At 31.6% G+C, this 24581-nt stretch overlaps 3 protein-coding genes across 3 annotated transcripts; 1 reads left to right on the forward strand and 2 right to left on the reverse strand.

Annotated features, from left to right (window-relative positions):
- Nucleotides 1–1343: 1343 nt before the first annotated feature.
- LOC114187238 (uncharacterized) lies at nucleotides 1344–4889 on the reverse strand. The gene is made up of 10 exons (XM_028075431.2): nucleotides 4750–4889; nucleotides 4426–4525; nucleotides 3915–4103; nucleotides 3713–3808; nucleotides 3515–3635; nucleotides 2584–3412; nucleotides 2310–2475; nucleotides 2067–2231; nucleotides 1836–1988; nucleotides 1344–1747 (listed from the first exon to the last, which is right to left on the reverse strand). The coding sequence occupies exons 2-10, from the start codon at nucleotides 4489–4491 to the stop codon at nucleotides 1547–1549; spliced, it is 1986 nt and encodes a 661-aa protein (XP_027931232.2). The 5' UTR covers nucleotides 4492–4525; nucleotides 4750–4889; the 3' UTR covers nucleotides 1344–1546.
- A 697-nt stretch (nucleotides 4890–5586) lies between these two features.
- LOC114187681 (disease resistance protein (TIR class)) lies at nucleotides 5587–10984 on the reverse strand. Its single transcript, XM_028075988.2, has 9 exons — nucleotides 10677–10984; nucleotides 10394–10570; nucleotides 9588–9715; nucleotides 9328–9380; nucleotides 9192–9241; nucleotides 8951–9103; nucleotides 8193–8413; nucleotides 6254–7986; nucleotides 5587–6144 (listed from the first exon to the last, which is right to left on the reverse strand). The coding sequence occupies exons 1-9, from the start codon at nucleotides 10739–10741 to the stop codon at nucleotides 5929–5931; spliced, it is 2796 nt and encodes a 931-aa protein (XP_027931789.2). The 5' UTR covers nucleotides 10742–10984; the 3' UTR covers nucleotides 5587–5928.
- A 10182-nt stretch (nucleotides 10985–21166) lies between these two features.
- LOC114189231 (putative 2' cyclic ADP-D-ribose synthase BdTIR) lies at nucleotides 21167–22267 on the forward strand. The gene is made up of 2 exons (XM_028077949.2): nucleotides 21167–21824; nucleotides 21952–22267. Exons 1-2 carry the CDS (start codon nucleotides 21376–21378, stop codon nucleotides 22046–22048), a joined length of 546 nt encoding a protein of 181 aa, XP_027933750.1. The 5' UTR covers nucleotides 21167–21375; the 3' UTR covers nucleotides 22049–22267.
- The last annotated feature ends 2314 nt before the right edge of the window (nucleotides 22268–24581 follow it).

Consider the following 24581-nt stretch of genomic DNA (forward strand, 5'->3'; position numbering starts at 1 on the left):
AAACCATTTAATCTAAATATCATTGAATGATAACGTTGAAGAGGAAGTGATTGAGGGCCTAAAAAATTTATGAACGGATCACAATTTGGTTGCTTGTTGGACCATTTCTAAGGTTGACTTAGAGCATATATTTTTTGGGTGTGTCAATATCAAATCTTAACCTTTCTATTTACCTTTTAGTTTATAAAGTTAGTAAGAAACGTGTTATCTTTGCTCTACTATAACATTGTCATTGATGTGACTCAGAAGGGTGGTTTATCCAACTTGTGCTCGTGCTAATTACCCCAATTTCTCAATCTCCAAATTACACAATCTAAAACTTAATTGAAAAAAAAATAAAAAACAGCTCACCGTGACTGAATGCACTATAATCACCTCCCACCACCGGCAACCACCACCAAACACCACTAAGCAGCACCAGCTACCACCAAAACGTATACCACAACCTTCACAACACAACAAAAACACAAACAAACCAAATACACTTCAACTTTAATTTTTTATAAGGTGCAGAAGGAAGACATGGAGTGCAAGAAGCAACAGCTAAAAAAGAGTGGGGTTGTAAAAAAATGGTCCTCCCTTGTTATGTGGAATGGGCTGGTGGCTATTTTGTTGAGCCCAACTGGCGAAGGCCCGTAAGCTTTTTGTTTTTGCACGTCTGTATTAATGTTGGCATCTCCCATAGGTAGCGTTATCCAGATAGTATCGGTTGGTATAACATCCCGTTTTCTGCTAACCGTGAGGACATGGGAACCTTCTATTTCCCCTGCCTTTCCCAAAAAACCCTTTTCTCTTTCCTTAACAAACAATTAAGGAAGAAACAGACAATGATTTAGGATTTTGGGATAAAGCTTCAGAAGAAACCTGGAACCCCCAGAAAATAGAAGTTACCCATGTTCTCAAAGATAGGAGAAAATGTAGTAATGAGAGCTAAACTGCCACAAAATAAAAATTTGAGGTTGTTTGTTGGAGTGAAATGCTACTACAACATATATATGGCAAAACTCCCACTCTGCAGTACACATGTACTTCACTGCCTTCACAAAGTACAGCAGTACACAAGTAATGCCTCACAATTAATTGGGCCTGGGAGTACAAAACATATATAAACTTTTTATATAATAATAATGATTATAAAGTATACATATTAAAAATTCAATTTTTAAAGCTTAATTTGGACTAATTCCATTTTTTTCAAATCTTATCAAAATATATTGTATCAATGGTGGTGCATTTTTAAAAAATATTTTTATATTATACGATAATTTTGTGTAATTTTACTTTAATGATATGCGCAATTGCAATCCTTCCGTTTTATTCAACTCGTAACTTTCGTCTTGTGGTTTTAAAATAAATAAAATTTGATCCTCTTATTTTAAAGTTCAAACTCTGATAGTAAAATTTTAATAAATATCCGTATGCATCACAGAAGTGAAACTGTGATTTTGGTAAGAGAATAACACGAAGACATCTATGGAGGAGCTACGTCTAAATTGTCCATTACAAAAAATGATGATTGTAGTATGAAGCATAATCTTGTGAAAGGTTATGGCCGGTTGGGATCACTCTCTATTTCCTTAGCCAATTCTCTGGTCAGTTTGTCCGCACGATCATCATGTCCACCGGCAAATGTGTAGACTCGAAATGCGAATTGGAAAGCCCTCCAAAGCAACTTCCCATGTTCTTTTCTTTTTCCATTAATAAGGTTTGATCCTGAATCTCTGCTTGCACCATCACTGCGCCTCTCCTGCATTCAGTTCATGCAGATACACATAAAGTCAATATCATACTAAATCATCCTAAGCTGGAATCACCAAAACTAAACAATGTGTAACCTTTAGTGCTACTTCCATGCAATTGGAGGAAACATCCACCATGGCTTCTTTGATTTTTATAAGGATGTAGAAGTCGAATTCGATGTTGTGGCTTTTAAATTTCTTGGATTCTTCGTCCTTGGTTCGCTCCAAACAATCTAATTCCGTTTTTATCTGTATGTTGGTCTTGCGAGTTAGAAATAACGCACATACATTAAAACAATCAATGCCATCAATGATTCAGAAAATCACCTTACTGAAATAACGTTCAGCCTTGTCAAGGAACTCGCTTACAGGAGTCACTATATTCCAATTTTGAAGCTCGGTAAGAACTGAATCCAACCTAAGATAAAGCGCGGTTGCCATTCTTATAGCTTCTAACTTTTTCGAGGGAAAGCCTTCAAATCGAGATAGGACCTACACAGCAGTGGAATTTTGTATCACGGAATCGAAAGAACAAGCAAAATAATACATGAATGTGGTTTCTAAACTCACTTGTGACTCATCAGTTAGATTCTCAAGAACGGATTCAACGTCTTTGTGGAACTTAACAAGTTCTATCATATCCTTTGTCTTGAAATTGGTAATAGCAGATCTCAGTTCTGTGATCTGTTTGGTGTACCTCTGAACATCTTCTTCTATTTGTTGGAAGTAAGATGATCTAGTAAAAACCAACCATTGAAATAACAAAAGAAAGTGGTGAGACATGTGGTTTCAAGGCTTAAATTAAAAACAAGCCAAATTATGCAGTGTTTCTGAAAAAGCGTACCTTTTTGTCATCTCTGCTAGAGCTTCAGCCATTCCTTGTTTCCCACTAGTTCCTGCTCCAATTGCACTACTTCTCCCACCGGATGATTTGCCTTTGATGATGGATCCTTCCACTTTTCCCTTGAGAGTTCTATATAGGTTTCCTAATTGTGTTGACCTTTTCAGTTTGGTGGTTGCCTTAGGCCGCAAGGATCTCCCTGCTCCAGGTGGAGGTGGTGGTGGAGCAGCTGCTCCGCTTCCACGTGGCATTGACGGTGGAGGTGCCGGAGCTGGTCCAGTTTTGAAGGGATTTGGTGGTACTAGTGCTAAACTTGAGCTCAAAGGTAGTGGTGGTGGTGGTGGTGGTGGGGGTAGTGTCATATTTGGCTGCAATACTGGTGGAGATGCTGAAAGTTTCTCCACGTCTTCCGTTGTTTGAGGATTATCATATGTTTCTCCATGATCACTGGTAGTGTCCGATTGAAGAACTATATCTTGTGATAAGCTTCTTCCTGGATTTTCAACTGTTTGATCTACTATATCCATGTTTATGGTTTGTTCCTTCTCTGTCTCGTGGGTTTGCAAGCGTGGCGGTGACATGTGGAAAGATAAACGCTTTAAATCAATTGGCTTCAGCTTTCCCACAGCTTTAACAGACCAAAGTGGAATGGTACTACAATATTCTGGGCTCATGGATTCTGGAAGCACGGATTTTGGTGTGACAGGGAAATGAGTCATATCTGAAAAGGAGTTGTTGCGTATAACCTTTTTTGGGTCATCTTCTTCCATAACATCAAACTTCTCACTGGCAATCTTAATCAAACAATCTAGTGTGGTCGACATAGTTTCACCTGCGAAACAAATAAAGTAACAACCAACTGAAATTCAACGAAATTCAACTGAGACAGTTGTCAGAAACTCTGAAATCCGACATGAGATTATTAGTAGCGTACCCAGTTGGCGCATGTTGGTGTTATCTTTACACGCTGGTAACTCATAACTGTGTTTTTCCGTACAATCACTCGTCCAAGATTCTCCAAGAGACTTTAAAGCCTCGCAGAAGTAGACAAGACCCTAGCACAAAACTTTCTACATTTAGTATTCTGTGTTATACAAATTTCTGAAGTAAATACAAGTAACTGCAAGTTAACCTGATGTATAGGCTTGTCTTTGATGTTTGACACTTTTTTTCTTGGTATTATCCCCGGGTAAAGCCTTTGAAGATCTTCTAAGGTTGTAATAACCATCTAAAATATGACAGATGAAAAACAAAGGGAGGCAAAGTCATCTTTATATATTTTTTCAATTTCATAGAAAGAAGGCATATATATATAATTCATAAATATGAAGTACCTCATGCAAGGAAGCGGAACTGTTCATAGGAACAAGGTCCATGATATCCCTGAAGACAAAGATCTTCTTATGGACCTTCATCATTGAAATCAATTGGTCTGCACCAACAAATGACCACTCAATTGACCCTCCCTTCCCTTCGTTATGAGCCATAGAAGGCTTCTTGGGCGTCGTAAAGCTTTTCATTGACTGAACATGACAAACTTTTAGAAGATGCATATATATATATATAAAATCTGAATAATATTTGGGACAGCGAAAATTGAAATTCCTACATTTTGTAATGGTTAGGAGATAAAAATTTGCCGAATTTTATCTCGTGAAAGTTCTCTAAATGTTTCCACTGCTTCAATCTTTCTAAAGTACTAGGCAAATTTTAAGCATGGAACAAACCAAGCCATGCAATATACAATGACAAAAAAATTGGGTATTGCTTTGTCATAAATTTCAAAATTCTCAGAATCATATTTTCACATATTCTGGGTAAACAAGAAGACCAGAAGAATCTTACCTCAAAAAGACATGTCTTTCGTCCAAAGCGAAATGGCTTCAAACCACATAATCTTACATTAGACATGTCTTAATAGGTTTGCTTATATTGACTTGAAACCCTGAATTTAAAAAAAAAAATCATCATGATGTGAGAACCACAAGTTCACAAAGTGTGTATAAGCAAGCTGACATGTTCAGCTCAAAATGAAAGCCCGTTGAAGGTATTAAAAGACAGAAAAATCTGTAGAATTTTCTAATTGACATTATAATAAAAAATAAGCGACATGCGTGCAATAAGGAGGTTTGACCTAATGTGAGAGAGCTAGGATGAAAAATATAATACCTTTTCAGTCGTATATTTTGGATTTGATTTAGTTGTTTTCAGCCATTGTGTTTGAGTTTATACTGTCTTCATAGTAATTCGCAATAAACTACTGCGCAACGAGGAAACTGTTCGTTTAGGATCTATGACAAAGACAGAAAAATTGAAGTAAATATATAGCTAGTTGTGTTGGGCACTAAAACAGTAAACAGAATAGCAGTGTAAAGTATAGATGAGGTTGTAACTAATTTCTTGTAACATTGTATAGTATATTATGGGAAGGTTCATTGCTAAAACAAGACAATATTAAACCGTTTCGACCCTTTGACATGTCTCTTCAAATTTTCTATAATTTTGTTTAAGTTCCCACTTTTAAGTTTTAACAAACTACTTAACGTTGGTTCTGAGTGTGTTAGGTGTAACAACGCCAATTTCTCAGTGCCTAAAAAAAGGAATTGAAATTGGGTTCGATTAAAAAAAATCTCCATTACCTAGCAATTCGTTCATCCAGTTTTATATAATTTCTTATTGTTTTTGGTGGTTTGTCCCAACTCTGTATCAAGGAGAATCTCCATCGCCTTAAAACTACTGATTCTTTCACCGTTTGATTTGTAATTTTGAGTGTATCCTATGAAAAACCAAGATTTTTTTTTTCTTTTACTTGTAAGAACATGGCAACGATCTTTTTGAGGTTAGATCAAAATCTTCTTTTGTCTATGCCATTTTTTATTCACCGAAATTCTCGAAATGCTATAATTGAAAGCATCGCATAAAGAAGATGTGAATTGTTTTCACTTTCTTTTTCCTAGCGGTATCATAATTGACAATGGAATCAAAAACAGAAAAATAAATTCATAATTATTTGCAAAAAGAATAGAATTATTTATAAAGGTTTCATACATTACATAGAACAAAGAATGCCGGGATATAATACAATCCACACAACCTGTTAAACTTGAATAATTATTAATCCAACAAAACCTTTATGACAAGTTTTCACCTACAATCGATAAAGAATCTATTGATATACAACCGTGAAACAAAAACAAAACATTTTGAGTGATTATAAGACTGAATACATGCAATAACTTAAAGTTTATAAAAAACGAAATTAATCATTTCATTTTAATCAACCGTTATTTAAATACACTTTACCATGTAGAGAATAAAATCTGCATCCACATCGGACTGAAAGTTTTGCTAAAATCCCCTGACCTTGACAGAACTGTTTCTGTTTGTCTCTTTCACAGGTTGAGTCTTGTTCTTGTCATTCTTAGGTGAAACCCTTGCTGTTTTACCTTCAATTTGGTCTTTCTTGGGCCCACCTCGAGCAAGACCAGAGGATGCAGTTCTTTCAGCAATTCTCCTCTGACGTTCATTCCGCAATTCTTCCATCCTCTTCCTGTTCTCATCTTCCTGTTTACCATCATAAGCATAGTTAAGTGTTAGGATTAATGCATGCTATGTGAAAAGAAGTGTTAGGATTATATAACAATGCTTCTGAACAATTGAAAAATCACCATACCTGTTCCCTTTTGCTCTTCTGAACAATAGGCCTACTAGGGAGAGATGGCTTTCTGGCCCTAGAAATGATTTCAGGCTTGCCCTTTCCGGAGGAACTGCGCAAAGCTTTTGACTTCTCATCCTTTTCTGAACTTCTTGTTCCAGAAGTTTTGCTTTTGCTCACACTGGTTTTCACAGGACTAGCAGGAAGATTGTCATTCAACTTGTCATGAGAATGCTCAAAGGAGGATCTTCTATCAGTTTCTCGTAAGGAAAAGTCAATTTCATAGTCCAATGCTCGTGAGCCCTCAGCAGAATCTAATCCAGAATCACGTTGTAGAACTACAAAGAGGTCGCTAGGCTCCTGGTTCTTCGATAATGCACGTTTCTCATTTGAAGAAGCTGCATCACTTTCAGGCTTGTTGGCATGAGTTAGATCTGCAACCATACTTAAGTCCGTTTTCCACTGGTATCCAGAAAGATCATTGTTTACTAATTGACCCTGAATCATGAAGGAATCATCAACGAGAGTTCGTTCACTTCTTTTCTCGGATTGGGAATGACCATTCACTGGTGAAGTGTAATCACCATCAAACACTGCAGCAGACACAATTTGAGGATCAGGGCTCCTCATCTTTTCCAAATTTTCAACAATAAACCAATCATCTGATGTTCTGCCCTTTGTTTGTAATGAGTCAGCAGCAAAAGTAGATAATGGATCACTGTGTTTATTTCCTGGTTCGTTTGATCTATGTGATAGCACTATTTCTTCACCCACATTATCCCTGCTCTTTGTAACTGGACCGATGTTGTCTACATACTCATCCAGCTTGGATCCGCCTTCATTTCCTCCATCTCTATTAGCCACGATAAAGGAGTCATTTGGAACTTTAGGATTCTTGAGAACTTCTTTGAAATCCAAGTTTGGAGTTGAACCAGCAGCATACGCCATTGTTTCTTCTGCGCTTCTCACCATAAAATGTTCATCCCTGACATCAATTGACTTCATCCTTTCTGGTCCATCAATTCCAGTACCCTCATCTATCTTCAAAAGGTTCTGGAATGCACTCCAGTTGTCGTTATTGTTTCCTCCTTGGGATGCATCACTCAAGTTTTCAGCGATATCTTCCTCAGTCGCATCACTTGATTTAGTTACCTTGTGTCGGGCTGCTGCTTTTTTCCCATTAGCATGTTTTTCACCTTTATGGACCTTTTGCAGAGATTCAAGTGCAACACCGACCTTTTGTTTGATGATTTGTTCATCTATGATATCGTCATCTTCTGAAGATTCGTCAGAGACTCCATCCTCATTTCCATTTCTCCTTTTTGGAGTGATGTAGTTAATATTACGAATCACAACTGTTCCAGATGACTTTCTTCTGTGCTTTCTCCTCTTCTGATCATCCTTCGATGAGTGACTGGAGTGATTCTGTTTATCAGAATCAGACTCACTTCCAGAATTAGGATCACTGGATTCTGACTGCTGGTCTTCTTCATATTCTTCTGCTCTTTTCTTATGGGATTTATCCTTTTTGGTTGACGATGGTTTCTGATTCACTCCCATGTCAGAAGACCATTGGACATTCGGTAGAAGGTAAGGTGGAACAGTCTGCATATTAGTCATAGGATATCCTTGGTACGAAGGCATTTGCGGAAGATTATACATGTACGGAGGCACATTGTAAGGCCAGGGCATTTGCATATGAACATTTGCTGTATGTGAAGGTTTCTGATCTGGTGTAGGCAGGTTCACATCTGCACATGGCATTCCTTGATATTAAATAAACAGTCTACGGCTTATAATAGTATAGAATAGTATATAATTGATTGTTGAGTTTGGTTTGGGTATGATAATTATCAGATTTAAAATTCTGGGGATTTGGATGTGAAGATTTCTGTAAATTTCAAAATTCATAATATAGTCAAGGTAAAGGAAAAGGAAGAGAGAGTTAAGAAAGTACCTTCTTTTTTGTTTGATGTAGAATTTGATGTTTCCGTTCCGTCACCAGAAGCAATGCTATTCTGGTCATTGACGGTTATATCATTTGCCAGTATGATTCCTGATGATCCAGACAATGAGAGAGCCGGTGGCAAGCTTGACTGCATAGCGGCTACTTCTTTTATCCAAAGATCATCTGCATGCTTTTTCTTCCATAACTCCTTAAAATTAATGCAGGCTTCCCTACATACATTGAATATCAAGACTAAGTTGATTTCAAAGGTAAGGTTTCATGTCAATGAGGCAAGGTCCACCAGTCCAAAACCATAGGTCACTAGTTTTAAATGATTTATCATATCTCATTGTAAGTAAGAAAGCAGTTACGTTTTGCAGAAATTTCCCCTTAATCTGATATACTGGTATGGCATAGTCCATCAGTACGTGTGACATACAAGATTACAGTTAGAGTTTAAAGGAACTAAAATATTCACAAGAATAGGTTCTCATTTCTCAATGATCCTTAGAAAAACAAGGAATGAGAGAACTGACATCCAAAGGTAGTTGAACCTCCATAGCAAAAAGAGGGATCCCCTTAGACAAGTGAAATTTCACAATCTACAAAGTAGGGTCAATTGTTATAATAATTTTAAGTCAGGAAAAGCAAGGGAAAGTTCTTTTGAGGCACGAAAAATAGCATTGAAATTATGAGTAACAATTTAATTGACGATAGTTTCCCTTTTACGGTGTACAAGTAAGAAAAGTAGCAGTTCCAGTTCATACCTTAATCGGGTTGCTCCAAATGCATTTGCAAAGTATATGAGATCATCAATGCTGTCAATTTCAAATCCAGCAACAAGACCACGTGAATAAGCCATTGCTTGCTCCTTCCGGAGTAGTGCTATTCGAGATTCCAACAGACGATGCAGGGAAACCCTTATCAATACAAACCAGAAGTGTTAGGAAATGCTTTTAAAAATTAAATTTCATCGATAGAAACCATTGAAGAGAGAGAGAAAGTTACTTTGAGCTTTCCTCTTCTTTGATGTCAACACCTTCAAGTACATCATTCAACTGAAACAAAACAAAACGTAAATTAAGAAAAAAAATAATTCAGAGATTATTAAGTAATTCAAACATTTCTTTAAGAAATTAAGTACCTTCGCAGAATCACTTAACCTCCTTGTGTTGCCATTGTTTTGTGGCACGATTCCTAATACACAATAAGATTTTAGTAAGAAAATAGTTCCAATTAAACAGTGCATGATTAGGTGTGAATATTATGCGCACATACTTCATTCAATCATGGTCGTTTGACTTAATAAGTACAATTGTTGGAATTCAATTATAGCACCTAACACTGAGCAATTCATGCTGCAATATCCATAAAACATGTTTAAGATGCAGCTTCCAACAGTACCTTCATCAGCAGTTGCATTGGATATCGATAAAGCATTAGCTTGAAATGAACTTTCAATCTGAAGAATTTCGTTTTCAAGGCTAACGAACCTCTCCAGAATAGCCGGTGTGCTGACAAAACGCACAAATCTGAAAAATACACCCCACCCCAAAAGAAAAGAGAGAAGACGAAGTGAGCAAAATCAGCTTCATAAATCTTAAATTGATGAATGTGGATGCTGAATGAAGAAGCACAGGAAAAAAAATTACACAAAATCGTTAGTTTTTTTTATAATTTTCAGAGTCCTTCCTCTTTTCTCGCCTTCAACTGAATCGTACTTTTCAATCACTCCCACCCCCCAAAAAAAAATCTATGAAACCGCTGATTTGTTATCATTCAAGACCTGCAATTTGTTAATCTACCCACTGATTTGATTTGACAATATCATGTACTTTAACTAAACAAGTTGATGGGTGTCAAATAAAATGATTATTAGTAGGGACAAACAAAAAGCGACCTCCATAGCAATCTAAGTACTAAATAATTAGTATCATCATGAAGAGGTATCTATCCATGGTGGTAATCTGAGTGAAAATGATTAACCCTTATACTAATTGTATGAAAAAATTGAGAAAGTAAGTTCTTTGAATATCATTCCCATTCCATATGTACATATCACAGGCTTCAATTACCAAGGTATTGATTCACGGGCTCTTTAATTTCTATTGGAAAAGATTAGGAAAGTTGTTGAGATGAAAGAAGAGATTGATAACAATGACTAAGAGGCCAGAAAAGATAACGAAAAAATGGATAGAAGCAACAATCACCTCTCAAAGGTGGCTCTGGTGAACCAGAAGGCAGAGTTGGAGGGAGGCAGAAGCTTAATGGAGTATCCACCTTTGGAGATCTCATCTCTGACGAATTTGAGATGAGAAACGAAAGGCTCAAACAACCCAGAAGCTATTTTCTGATGAGCACCTCCACAAAAGACTAACAACTCACATCTGCAAAAGAAAAAAGAGCATAAAGCAACCACAGATGCAAAAGAAAAGCACCCAGTAAGAATTGGTTAGAGCAAATAGCAACGAAAAAGAAAGAGTTGAGGGTGACCTGGTTCTGGTGGGAGTGAGTTGAAACAAAGCATAGTCCAAAATGGCCTTGGAATTGGAAGCCATGTCAGAGCATATGGGAATGGATGCTTGGTGAAGTAAAGAAGGAAAAGAAGAACAAGAACAACAACAACGTTAGTAGTTGTTGCTGTTGTTGTGTGAATGTGAGAGAGAAAGAGTTAGGGAGAGAGGAGGGAAATCAAATGCAGCATGGCACATGGAGTGTGAAGTGGGGCAATAATATTATAGGATTTCAACGCCCTCACCACATGCAACAGCGACACCTTCTGCTTTGTCTGCGTATCTAACTCCTTTCTTTCCTTTCACAAAAATCAACTAAGATAAACTCATCAAAATATTGGGCAGGGTAACTTCAATCAAAGAGTGTGAAGAATTGTTAAATTTTCATCTTGCTCTCTTATAAAAAAATTATTTTTATTTTACTATTCATAGTAGAAGGATTGTAATTATTTGTTTGTATTGGGGGAGTGAGTTTCCAAGAGATTATGATTTGATAAAAGACATTATTGGAAGCTTTGTCCTCTGTTTGGTGGGTCACGTTTGGTCTTGCTAAAGAAGGTCATTAATTATAGGGTAGGAGAAAGAATATGCTCCTCGGATTTAATGGCTTCTTCTTCTTCTTCTTCAAATTGAATCGCAGTGGCATTGTTGTCTGCATTAGGATTTTAAGAGGACAGATGATTCAGTTGAGTTTTATGTGTGCTTCACCTAATGAATGAGACTCTTATTAAAGGACCATCCACAGTAACATACAATTATTTTCTCTATGGCATTAAACCAAAAATTAAGACATGAAGACAAAACAGTTCCTTGTCTTGTGGTCATGCATTTACTCTTTTCGATTTTTTTGAAGTTTTCATTAAGGACAAAAACAAATAGTTTTTTTTTTCTTTTTGTATAAAATAACACAAAAACCTTAACCATTTGGAGTATTACTCTGTGAAAAAAAAATGGTTGAAAAGAATAAAGTGATGAAGGTGTAATATGATTTTGTTGAATTAAAAAAAGAGGTGGATCTGATCTGAAGCCAACTATCAAACAGCTGTAATGCTCACTTTAGGTGGAGAAAAAGGTAATATGCATGTGTGGGGTTCAATGAGTTGTGTTCTGTTGTGTTGTGCAATTCACATCAACACCTTCTAAAACAAGGCGACAAAATTTCTCATGCAACTTGACCATTCCATGGATATTTTCCTAACCCTCATTAATTATAAATTATTTTCTTAATTTATAATTCAAATAAATGTGAGTAGAGATTTTAATCAATACTGTGAGTGGTTTAAATTATAACATACACCCGTTTTCATATGGATAGTTATTGGACAATGCTGTTGCATAGGAATCACAACATGTGCAAAATGCAATATTTGCTTTGTTTCCAATAATGGACCATCTTGGAAAACTGGAAATGTCTGTCTTTGTTTTCAGAAGTTGATGGTTCAGAAAATTATACCCACAAATGAATCCAAACCAAATGAAGAAAAAAAAAAACATTTAATAGTTTAATCTGCATCTGGTTTCTCTACCCTGAGAATAATCCTAATATCGGGTAGAATCACATTAACGCACACAGTTCAATAGATTTAATGGGATTGGTCTCATAATTATTTTTTAGTTAATTACTGAACTATAGTACACAATTATTACAGGAAGTTAATTTTTAATTTATTTTGAAAATTTTGAAAACAGTACTATTTAATAATTCAAACAATTAGATAGGGACTCTTAAACATGTAGCAGTCTCTATAGTTTCTTTTTAAGAGTCAGACCAACAATTAAAGTTACAGTGTTCGCCACCAAGTCAAACCTTTCCACAATACCTATTTTACATTTATAAATTGAAAAAGGAAAAATACTTAGATAGAAACACAACTACTTATGAATGTTCTAGTTTGAGACCGAAACAAGTTTAATTATTATTTAATTAGTTTTAGTGTTTAAACACTAATACTCTATTAATTTTAGTGTTTTTTCTTTGAGTATTTGGTTGACTAATAGTAAAATTCATAATTATGTAATTTGTGGTGTAAACTATAAAAGTTTAACTCAATTGTCCCTTCTGAGAACTTGGGTAAAAATATTAGAGGAAATCACATTTAGAATGAGAAAAAAATAGTGTGCAGTATAAAATTTGTAACAGAAATAAAATAAATATGTTTTTTAAGCTTTTCAGGTTGGTGTTGTTTGTTCTATTTGATAGAGGTTAGGTGTGAATTTTATACCTGTTTGTATTTTCTTTTGTATATGATGATAAATGATGATTTAAAGTTTGGGATGATAACTTGATTAAGATAAAATATTATTTAAACAAATAAATATTTCTATTACTAAAAAATAACTAAAGAAATATTCGCATAATATCAAGTATTTTGGTTATATTTTAATAACTACAAATTACATTTTGTATAAATATTTTTAATGTTTTGATCTTTTTAACATTAAGTTTGAGTGATTGAATATCAAATTATAAATTTACTTTACTATGTAATCTATAAATTAAGAAAAATTCGATAGTATATTAAGAATTACTAGTTGTAACATCCTATATCCAAAAGTTAATTTTTTTAATAGTTTCATTCTTTTTATCATTAACTAAATCTTATCAGAATTCGTAAAATGGTGTGGATATTATTTTTATTTAACAAGTTTCTCTGCATAATGTCATATTTTTTAACAAAATAAATATATTAAAATAATATGATCAATGAATATATTTGAAAGAACAATTAGAATATCATTAAAGACGAATAAAATTGAAAGAAAGAAAGAAAAAAGAAACTTAAGGACATAAATTATCCACTAAAATTACTGTGGATATGTACATATAAGATGTCAAATCGGCTCAAAAGAAAAGTCTATAGTATGGGCCTGGATAGAGGGTGAAGCAGTCCATTTAAAACATGGAAATTGGGACTTAATTATTGATTTAATCTTATAATTTTGTGGTTTTGTTCATTTTAGTTTTGATGTTATATTTTGATTCAATTTAATTCTTCAATTTTTTAGAAAGGTTCAGTTTGGTTTTTCAATTATTTATAAAGATTTAATTTTTTGTAAAATTTTAATTTAGTCTCTTTATTTAAAATTTTGATTCAATTCAGTCTTCTATTTTTTAAAATTATTAAATTGTCTTATCCTATTTGAGATGAAATTAGTAATTAAGCTTAATTATAATTTTTATATACATGTTAAAATATATATTTTATAATTTATACATCAAATCAATCCATCTAAATGTAAAATATCTGAATATTTAAGTGAAGTGCAAAAGATAAAACAATTTGAGTATTTAGATGAAGTCATTTGATTTATAAATTATAAAAAAATATTTTAACATGTGTATATAACTTGTAATTAAACTTAATTATTAAGTTAGTCTTAAATTAGAGAAGAAAAAATTATATTGTTTTAAAAAATTGAGGTCAGGATTTTTAATCAAAATTTAAAACAAGAGAGATTAAATTAAAAAAAAAATTACCAAAATTCAAAATTCAAAACAAAGATTGGTTTTTTACCGTAACGGGCCCAATCTCGTAAATCCAAACAAGGGGGAGAACAGCATGGATCCAGTACCGAGCAACAAAATAAAATTATAGAGCTGGACCACACCCTAAACGCACAATAGGCAAGGACATGAAATTGAGACTCCTTCTTCTTGCACCTCCCTTTTTTCCTACAGACCGAAAACATAAAAGTTCTACATTATCTCCATTAAAATTATAATATAAAGGTCAAAATTATCTCCTGAGTCTCTTTTTCTTTTAATAAATTTTAAATTATTCAATCTAGAATGTTGAATCCGAAAGATATTTTCAGATATAAAAATATGTTTCAAAACATATATTTCGAAATGAACTTACAAAATATATACAAAATATATTTCAAAATGCATATTTCAAAAAATATTTTTAAATTTAAAAATATTTTTCAAATTATACAATCTATAATACATTTAAAAAAAATACCTTTTAAAATATATATTCTAAAAAAATTCAAATTTGAAGATACTTTCCAAAATTCATAATTCAAAATACATAAAAGAAAAATCCCTTCACGAACGAAAACCAACACCAACCCAAAATGTCCAATGAAATAATGGAGGAAGGTGCAGCCTACTCGGAAAAAAAAGGGAAAGTGTCAATGATAGGTAGATTAAGAATTTTTTTAATATATTTTAATCAAGAATAAAATAAAGATATTACATTTTAGGAACACGAAGAAAAAGAAAGGGAGGTACACCAAAAAATGTGGTAAAACACGAATTTAAAAGCAGAAATGACAACAAAACTAACAAAATAGTGAAGTTTTTGTATTTTTCTTTTGTTCTGGAATTTTTCGTAATATGATTATTCATATTTAAATCTATTTTTATATAAAAGTTGGCAAAAAATATCTAAATCAAGGCGAAAAATCCATTCAATAAAACCAGTGAGCTATATATCTTCGTAGAAACAATATGCATACAAATTATGTATGGTGTTGTAACAGACAAATTAAACTTAAGAAATATACAAAAGTAATTTTTATTTGGACACGTGCAGAATAGTGTCTTTGACTTTTGTTTGTTTGGGGTTCAAGGAAAAAACATATGTTGTATGAACAATAGTGTCTTCCACTTTTGTTTGTTCGGTTGGGGCTCATGGAAAAAAAAAACGAATGGGCCAAATAAAACACATGTTATATGTATATTGGACAAGTCTCGATTATGAACATATGGATTCATATGGTTCATCCATGGAATGGATTCTTAAGTCTAAGTCATCCATTCATACTGTTATGTAATAATATATACAAATCATTTTGAACATTGCATTTATAACATCACAAAAAAACCAATATCATCTATTTAAAGAAATCACTAGTATTTCGTTTTCAGATATTAATCATACATACACATTTATGTATTAGTTAAATTCATTTTTTTAAAGTAATACTATAAAGATAATAAAAATAACTGTTACATTTTACTTTTTATGACATTTGTAAAAGATGTCATTTAATGACACCATATGATGATGATGATATTTAGAGTGTTATTTTATATATTATATGATGAGAATTATTTTTAATCGTCATTAATGCAATGTTTAACTTCATAGTGAGTATAGTGGGTATAGTTTAACTTCATATATTATATATTATAGGATGAGAATTATTTCACAAAACATATACAAACTATACCAACTATAAAAAATAAATAAATAAATTATATAAATATATATATATATATATATATATATTAAAACATTAAATCATTTATATTTTTATTTATAAATTAAAGTTAAATTAGTTAATTTATCATAGCATAATTATTTCTTACACAAAAAACACGATAAATTTGTAACTATATATACTTATAAAAATGCAAGTACCAATGTGATATTATCTCTTTTCAAAACTCCAAAAATCACTCGTTGATAAAAAAAACAATGACAAACAAAAGAAGAATTACTCTCCAATCAAAGTGAATATTATGTCCATAAATTAAATCATTCTACCTTCCCTATTTTAATTATTGAAAAATTTTAGCATAAAAAAACAGAACTTCTTATTTTGAAAGATACGACAAGGAAACCTAATTGGATTCTGAAATTTATTATAATTTCTCATCTCCATATCATTGACTTCATAAGTTGAACAAAAAAAAACTGCAAATCCTGAAAATCTTCCGACGATCATTTTTTCAACTTTATAGTAATAGAACAATACGGAGAAAAATTCAACATTATTACCACACAAGGAACATGTAGAAAAAAAAAGTCACTTATATATATATATATATATATATATATATATATATATATATATATATTATTTAGGAGAATCTTTTTAAAAATTAATTAAATTAATGTTTTTAAAACTAGTCTATATATAAGCTAATAATAAAAGTTTAAAAAAGTTATATAGAACGTATACATAAATTAATTTTGATTTGTTTTTTATTTTCTTAAAAGAAGTTTATGAATAAATTTGTTGAAATCACTGTATAGTCGAAGGGAAAGGAAACTTCTATTTTAGTTAACAACTAATTAATATATGTATTTTGGGTTATGTTGTGTTATAGGTATGACTTGGTCGTTAAAACCAAGATCTCCAAATTAAACCATAATAAGATGATAGATGAAGTGAACATGGCTGAAAATAAAATGAGTTGGTTTAATTATTCAGTTGATTTGCGTAAATAGTGAACAAAACGAGGTGGAATGGTTCTTTTGACTTGTTTACTTCTCTTTGAGTTGAACCTTTCAAAATCTTGGCACACCAAAGAACGGTCCTAACAGTGCTAATTTCAACAGCTACCATTGAGCCCAACTCAAGACAAAACAACCCAAATTAGGGGCCTGAACAAGTCCATTCCAATCTTTGCTCCAAATTTCGTCACTTTATTTTATTTTATTTGCAGAAACAAAAACGAAAAATGGGAATCATATACACTTATGTAACATTTCTAAGGTTCGGTAATAACACTAACAATTGATATTATCACGAATCGAAGCCAGATTGTGAAACAATTTGAGAGTGTGTTTGAAAGCAAAACACGTTTTAAAATCTCATGGTGCGAAAAATGGTAGTATTCACTTTGATATCAAAAGTCACATCAACACGCATTCATTGTTAGATGCAGAAAGGAACCAGATTGAATTCAAACTGATACAATATTTTAATATCAAATCATAAATGCAGAAGGGTTAATACTATTAAAAGACTTGGAACTTAAGAAAAACAATGCAGCGCTTTTAAAAGACACATAACATGTGTCATCATGCTCTACCAAATTGAAATTCTTTATGCAGAAGAAGTTGTAAATGGAAATCAACGTGACTTGAAGACTAGAACACATATTTCAAAATCAATTATATTGACTAATAATTTTCTCTTGTTCTTTGTAAGGACAGAGAATATTGAACCTGCTGCACCTTCAATCTATAAGGAATTCAATACCAAATTCAAGTTCATGCTACCCCACACTCTTTAATTGCTATACATTTTCATATTTTTTTCCTATTCAAATCACATTAATATTAGGACAACACAAGGGTTTCAAATTAATGGGTCATATTTAGGATTTCAATAGAGCGGGTAGGATATGGGTAGTAGCTCTTCCATACCCTACCTGCTGCATAAATATTCATCCCTTACCCGTATTCATATCTGTCAGCTATCCATTATGCGGGTATTCACCTATTTTTTTCATATCCGTTGGTATCCACAGGTATTTACAAAATTATTTAAAAAACAAATATTTAATTATAAATTCAAATAAAATACATCACTATCATAAATTTTAAATAAAAAATTCAAATAAACTCAAGTTCATACAAGTCCAACTAATGATAAAAATAGATATAAAATGGTGTTCAACACAATGAAAATTATTTAATTAGTGTTTTGATTAATAAGTCGACTTTCTCCGATCGATTCCTGAAAAACAAATAATAAATTTCAACCGCCACGTGCCAAGTATTCTTATTTTGATTTCATCATTTGACAACAAACATACCATAAACGTCACTATCTATATAAGGTTTAATGTATATGTCCAATTTCAAATAAAGAAAAGAGAATAATGTCAAGGGGTGTACCTGAAAGAATATAACATACCAATACTTGAAGTTGGAAGAATGAAGATAAAAGACAAGACAAGACAAGACTTGCAACTTAAAAAAAATAGATCATAATGTTTTTTACTAATATATATATATATATATATATATATATATATATATATATATATATATGAAGGTATTTTTGTGAATTAAAATTTAGCGGATACGAGTATCCACGGGTACGGATACTATAATATTCATACCTGCCTTATTAACATACGGGTATCAAAAATATCTACGAACAACATATATCAATTTTTAATATATATTTTTTATTTGTTGCGAATTTTATCCACAAATATAAATCTTTTTGACATTCCTGGTATATTTGGTATATTTAATAACTTCATAATTTATTATTGGCGCGAACGTCTTCTGTCGCAGTCAATCCCAATTGCTATTTTTTTCATTAACAGTTATATTTTCATCATGTTATTAAAGTTTATTAACTTACGGATTTGATCGTGATAGGTGGTGTTCATGTAGCAAATGCAGTAAACATTACAAGAAAATACCCCGCAGTTGTGGATTAATAGTTAATGTTAATTGAGTTAATTTTCTGTACAAGTAAAATAATATATTACTAATATGTATATTATTTTGTATTTATGTTTATAAAACACAAATACGTAATAATTTGTGTACCCATTCTTAATTCCGAAAGGACCCCAATAGAGAGACATGTTACTCTATTAATTTTTTTTTTCCAACTGTAAAGTTTTACACAAAAAGTACACTGCTTAATACAATCAGTTTATATCTATACACCAGTGAGAAAAAAAAAAACTAAATTAAACTCCTAATTGGGACCCGCAACACCTCTCCAGCGATTTAATTGTTATATATCTTAATTCAAACTTAAATTGTTCATGAAATTTACAATGATATACAAAACCAACTCAGTTATTTAGGAAATGACACTGATTTAAGACGGTTAGACCTAATTAATTAAATTGTATAATCAGTAACAGCTTTGATGAATCGTTACTTGACCGATTGAATCAAGTTTCGCAACGCTTTGACATTTCAGCTTCTAAAATCTCACGTTCAAAAAAAGTCATTCATGAATTTAATTAATATGTTTTTTTTTTTGTATGTGTGAAAGGGTACAAAAAATAAGATAACAAGAAATTTCGAAGGAACTGGAAAGAGATACATATGCTGAAGAGAACACATTTGCTTTCAAAACTTTATTGTTTTTACAAATTCAAACCTTTTTCTTTTTTTACTTAAAGCGTGCAGTTCATCATCTTGCTGTAAGAATTATTCTGAGAAATTCTTTAGCTCTTTGAAAATGGCATATGTGCATATCCTTGTTCACTTTTGTCTGAAGTAAAATTAAAAACTTTATTGTTTCCACTTAATATGGGGAATTGATCATTTTTGTATTCAGTAACAACAACCGAGAAACTTTAGGTAGAGTGGGAACAAGATTAAGTTTATTTTATTTATATAATAAACTTTTAAACAATATGACAAAAAGTAAAGATAATAAAACATTCAGTAAAGTACAACTATATCTTAATAGTGTTAACAAAATGTGACGTTGATTGGGACCAGCATCCTCGTATATTTATATCACCTTGGTCCAACGGCCATACGTACGTTCAGACGTATTTTAAAGCCATCTACGAAATAAAACAGAAAAATAATACATTTTCATCATCAATTTGTGCTTCATAACATAATTAAGCTCACTACCTAATACGTATTAAGGCGTTTTTAGTCTTTACACTGTTTGGCTATAAACTTGACCACAGTAGTGTTCAACTGCCACATAATATTCCATTTATATATTTACGGTGTTCTTAATTAGTTCAACCCATGCAAAAGCTGGGTTATTTCAACACAACTATTCTTCAAATTCTTTTATACTCTGTAGTATCACTACAAAATATTAAACGAAAGTAAGTAATATTTATACTCTTGAAGGTCAGTGTAATCACAACAATAAATTAATTATTCTTTTCACCTTATAATGATAAAAAAGTTGTCAAATACAAATATTACTTGGAGCTTGCCAAGTCTTAATTTTTTTTTTTAACTTTTTACCATTTATTAACATCTGCAGTTGGCATATCTTATCATTTATTTAGTACTTCATCACTAGCTGGTTATATTTTATTATCTTAGCATTGTGCATTAGACTAGTTTATTTTAATTTATCAATAATTGTTTAAGGGAATCTCAAAAGTTAATTTTCTTTCACAAAAATCAAACAGTCAATACAAGTTTAATAATTCACTTAAAATATCAGTACCGAAGAAAAAGAATTTAAAAATTATTGACTATATTTAGAGGGTTATTTTTTATTCTAACGTATAGGAATGGTATCCACCCAAATAAAACTTTAACCCAGTGAATGTGAGGAAATTGTTTTGGATTACATTTATTCGATTTCTTTTCAAAAATAAACATGTATAAAAAAATATTTTCCGTGATTACAATGTAATAACTTTTTCATAAAATTTTATATTCTGAACTTTTAACTAGTTAATAATAAAACGGTTATATAAAATAGAAATTAATAATTATATACTTACTTGATACAGGAGTAGTAGCTAATTTTTCTCATTAATTAAAGTCCTGGAGGAAACAACCCCTAAATTTCCCTCAAATTAGGGTAAAAGAATGACCACGTCAGCGAATTAGTGTAGCCCATCCCCGCTAAACAAAACACGTATTTTGGAACAAAAATAAAGAGAGAAAACCTACGGATACGTACTTACGTGTTTGAAGGAACAAATGTAGTTCCAAATCTGGATCCATGATAATCAGAAAATTCAAATGTTTTACTCTTTTTGTTCTCTGTCTTCTCCGTTCAATTACCTAGTATTTTCTATAGTCCACCATAAGCCCTTTTTCTCCCAAATTTACACACTCTCTCTCTCCCCCTATACATGTATATATAAATAATACACACCTATCTTTGTCCCTCAGATCTTGCCTACGTTAAAAACCCTCCCCGCACAAAAGAAAACACAAGTACACAACAAATTAAAGTCTCGCTTCTCTACGAAAGAAACAAAACAAATTATAAGCGGTAATTAAGTTAGGGTGTGAAAGGGAGCCATGCAGCGTTTACCCACCAAGTTGATGAGCAAAATCGGTGGTCCAGTGTGCGACGTGTTCATCAACCACCGTGGGATCGACACGAAGAGGAACGTTGCGGGGTTGTTGTACGATAATCTTACGAGGATTGGAGTGAGGTCGTTCTTGGACAGCATGAACATGAAACCAGGGGACAGGCTTTTCCAACACATTGATAGAGGCATTCTAGGATGCAAGGTTGGTGTCGCTGTCTTCTCTCCTCGCTACTGTGACTCCTATTTCTGCCTCCACGAGCTCGCTCTTCTCATGGAGTCCAACAAAAGGGTCGTTCCCATTTTCTACGACGTTAAACCCTCGCAACTCAGTGTCAAGGACAACGGAACCTGTCCTCCCTCGGACCTTCAGAGATTCGCCTTTGCACTTGAAGACGCTAAGAACACCGTGGGATTGACGTTTGATTCTTTGAACGGGTAAATATATACATACATTCACACACATCTTTTTCTTTCTCTGCTTTGGGTTAATGGATCATGATTTATATTAATTACATGAACCTGGGTTTTGTTTTGATTAATTTTGTTGTGATTTTGGTTTCAGGGATTGGTCGGAGTTGCTAAGGAATGCTTCGGAAGCGGTGATCATGAACTTGTTGGAGGTAAAGGAAGAAAGGAAGTACGCGAGGAAGCAGCGTTGAATGCTTCAATGTTCATAACGTGGATAACCACAATATAAAATTTGCATATATATTTTTTTTCGGTATATAAATATGGGTTCCTAATGAGAGACACCATATGCTGCAACCTTTAACATCACTCAATTATGTGGCCTCAATTCGCTTAATATTAGGATTAGGCTTCAGCTCCAAATTTTTCTTAGAGTAAAACTATAGTCAAATTGGCTCAACGGAACCACAACAAACTGCTCTAAGATCAATTCCTTTGTTGTATCAGAATTCTTTTATTATTTCATTATCAATACAAAATTATTTCATTATTTTACCTTTCCTTCTAATTTTTTGGTGCTTTCTCTTATTTTTTTATGATAGAAATTTGCTTGACGCACATTTTTACGTTTGCATCCGATAATTTGTGATTTATTGGACATCATTAAAAGATTTCAAGGTTATAAATCGATAAAGTGTAGTTTATTATTAACTACATTTTCCGCTAGTACTGTATATATTCCACAATATCACCCTCATAGTTCAACATTTAACACAAAAGCAAACACTCCTGCATTGTACCCGCTAAAACTAAACCCTGTTTGGTGAAATAATGCTGCATTCAAATTCATTTTTGTTAATAATTATGTAGACTAATAAAAAAATTCAATTTTTAAATTTTATCAATGTCAAAAGTATTTTTATCATTAATGTTTTTATTTATTAGTAAAAATCACATTTATCCATATTAATAAAAGCCGCCAAGAAAAAAAATCCAATACACTTTAAAAACTAAAAATCTACTGATTATCATTTTTTTTTCAAATTATGTGTTATATTAGAAACTATACATTTTTTTTTTATTTTGCAAAGGATGTTCTCTGAATTTTTTTATACTAAATAGTGATATCTTCTCCTTTCTAATTATTGAGTTAAAAAATAAGTGTTCCAATGCAACAAAAAATAAAATTAAACAATACTCAAATTTTCAATTAAAAAAATATTTAAAAAGGTAAATAGTAAGTTTAGTGAAATATATTTTATTTTATTTTAAATACAATAAAAAATGCAGTTTTAATACAAAAAAATTTAATTTTATTATTTTTATTTAAATATTTTTAATGGTTAAGGTAATTAATTAAATGCATATTTCATCTTCCAAATAAAGTAATGATAGGCATCATTATGAAGTCATTATCACGTGTGTTGTTTATTATAAAAAATATATATATTAATATGTAATTAACATTGAAACTATTCTTTTTATACCATGTACTTCTTATTCTTTGTTTAGTTAAAAGGCTTAATGATTCATTAAAATCTAATTGCTTTAGATTTACTCTATATTTAAAATTCGTAATCAAATAGTATTTATCTATTAACTTAACTTTTAAATTTTGTAGAACTAATGAAAACTTAAGCATTATACATTTCTATTATCATTAAACAGATTTATCAATTATTGTCTATTAAATATTTCAAATATTTTTAAAATACTTATGAACTGCATAAAATCCTTGCTATATCGTAGATATAAAGAAACTTGATTCGTACCATGCTTATCGTAAAACAAAAAATTGGTTACGAATACTTTCCCTCTTACCATTAACTTTAAACACTAGCGTGATTGTTTTATTTAAAACTTGGTTTAATGTTAAGTAGAGTAAATAATTTTACATTGTCACACAATAAAATCTACGCTTAACAAATTTTTTAGGATAAATGTGTTAAAATAATAATAAAATTCATGTTACGCTAGGATGAACGTATATTGAGGATAGTACTTATATCGTTGGAGTTTCTATACTAACTAAAAATAAAAAAAATTACTATAGTATATAGTGAAGACAAACATTATTTAATAAATTAATTTTGAAGTCTACATTTACTTATTAAAATGATATAAAATAGTTTATTATTAAAGTTATGATGTTGTATGTGTAATTGTTGCATGCAGGAAGAAGATGTGGTGAAATTGTGATGAGAAAACCTTAAAGTTATATTTAAAATTATTTAAAAAAGGTAATCGTAGGTGAGATTTGATGGCATGGAGCGACAAGGAAGAATTTATCCTGTAAATTCTTGGCTTCTTCTTTACCGTATAAAGTAGAATTCAAAAATCAAAAAGCGGATTTCTACTTTATAGTTCAGATGTCGGTGGGAGTGACATTTAATACCATTTGATAACACTTTGTAGTCAACTAAAAAAAATTACTTTTTTTTTTTCTTTTCTAATTATCGATATTCATCATGATCCCCTTTTATGTTTTTTTACATTGTTTTAAACTGTCCTTCACTTTAATAATTGTTTTTTCAAATATTGTTAATTCAATTAGTTAACCGATAATTTCTATAACCAATTTTTTTAAATAACGTTATATTTAGAAAGGACAAAAATATAATGTCCACGAACATTCATAGATAAAATTCATAACAAATAAATAGTATTTATAAATATATAGTATTTGTGAATAACGACGGATAAAAAATTATTTTAATATCTATTTTTTATAAAGTAATTGAACGAGTATCATATTATATGTATAATATTTATAAAAAGAATTAA

Source organism: Vigna unguiculata, chromosome 6, assembly GCF_037176805.1.
Source record: "Vigna unguiculata cultivar grain cowpea cultivar isolate G323 ecotype 2 chromosome 6, ASM3717680v1, whole genome shotgun sequence".
In the NCBI taxonomy this organism is placed as follows: domain Eukaryota; kingdom Viridiplantae; phylum Streptophyta; class Magnoliopsida; order Fabales; family Fabaceae; genus Vigna; species Vigna unguiculata.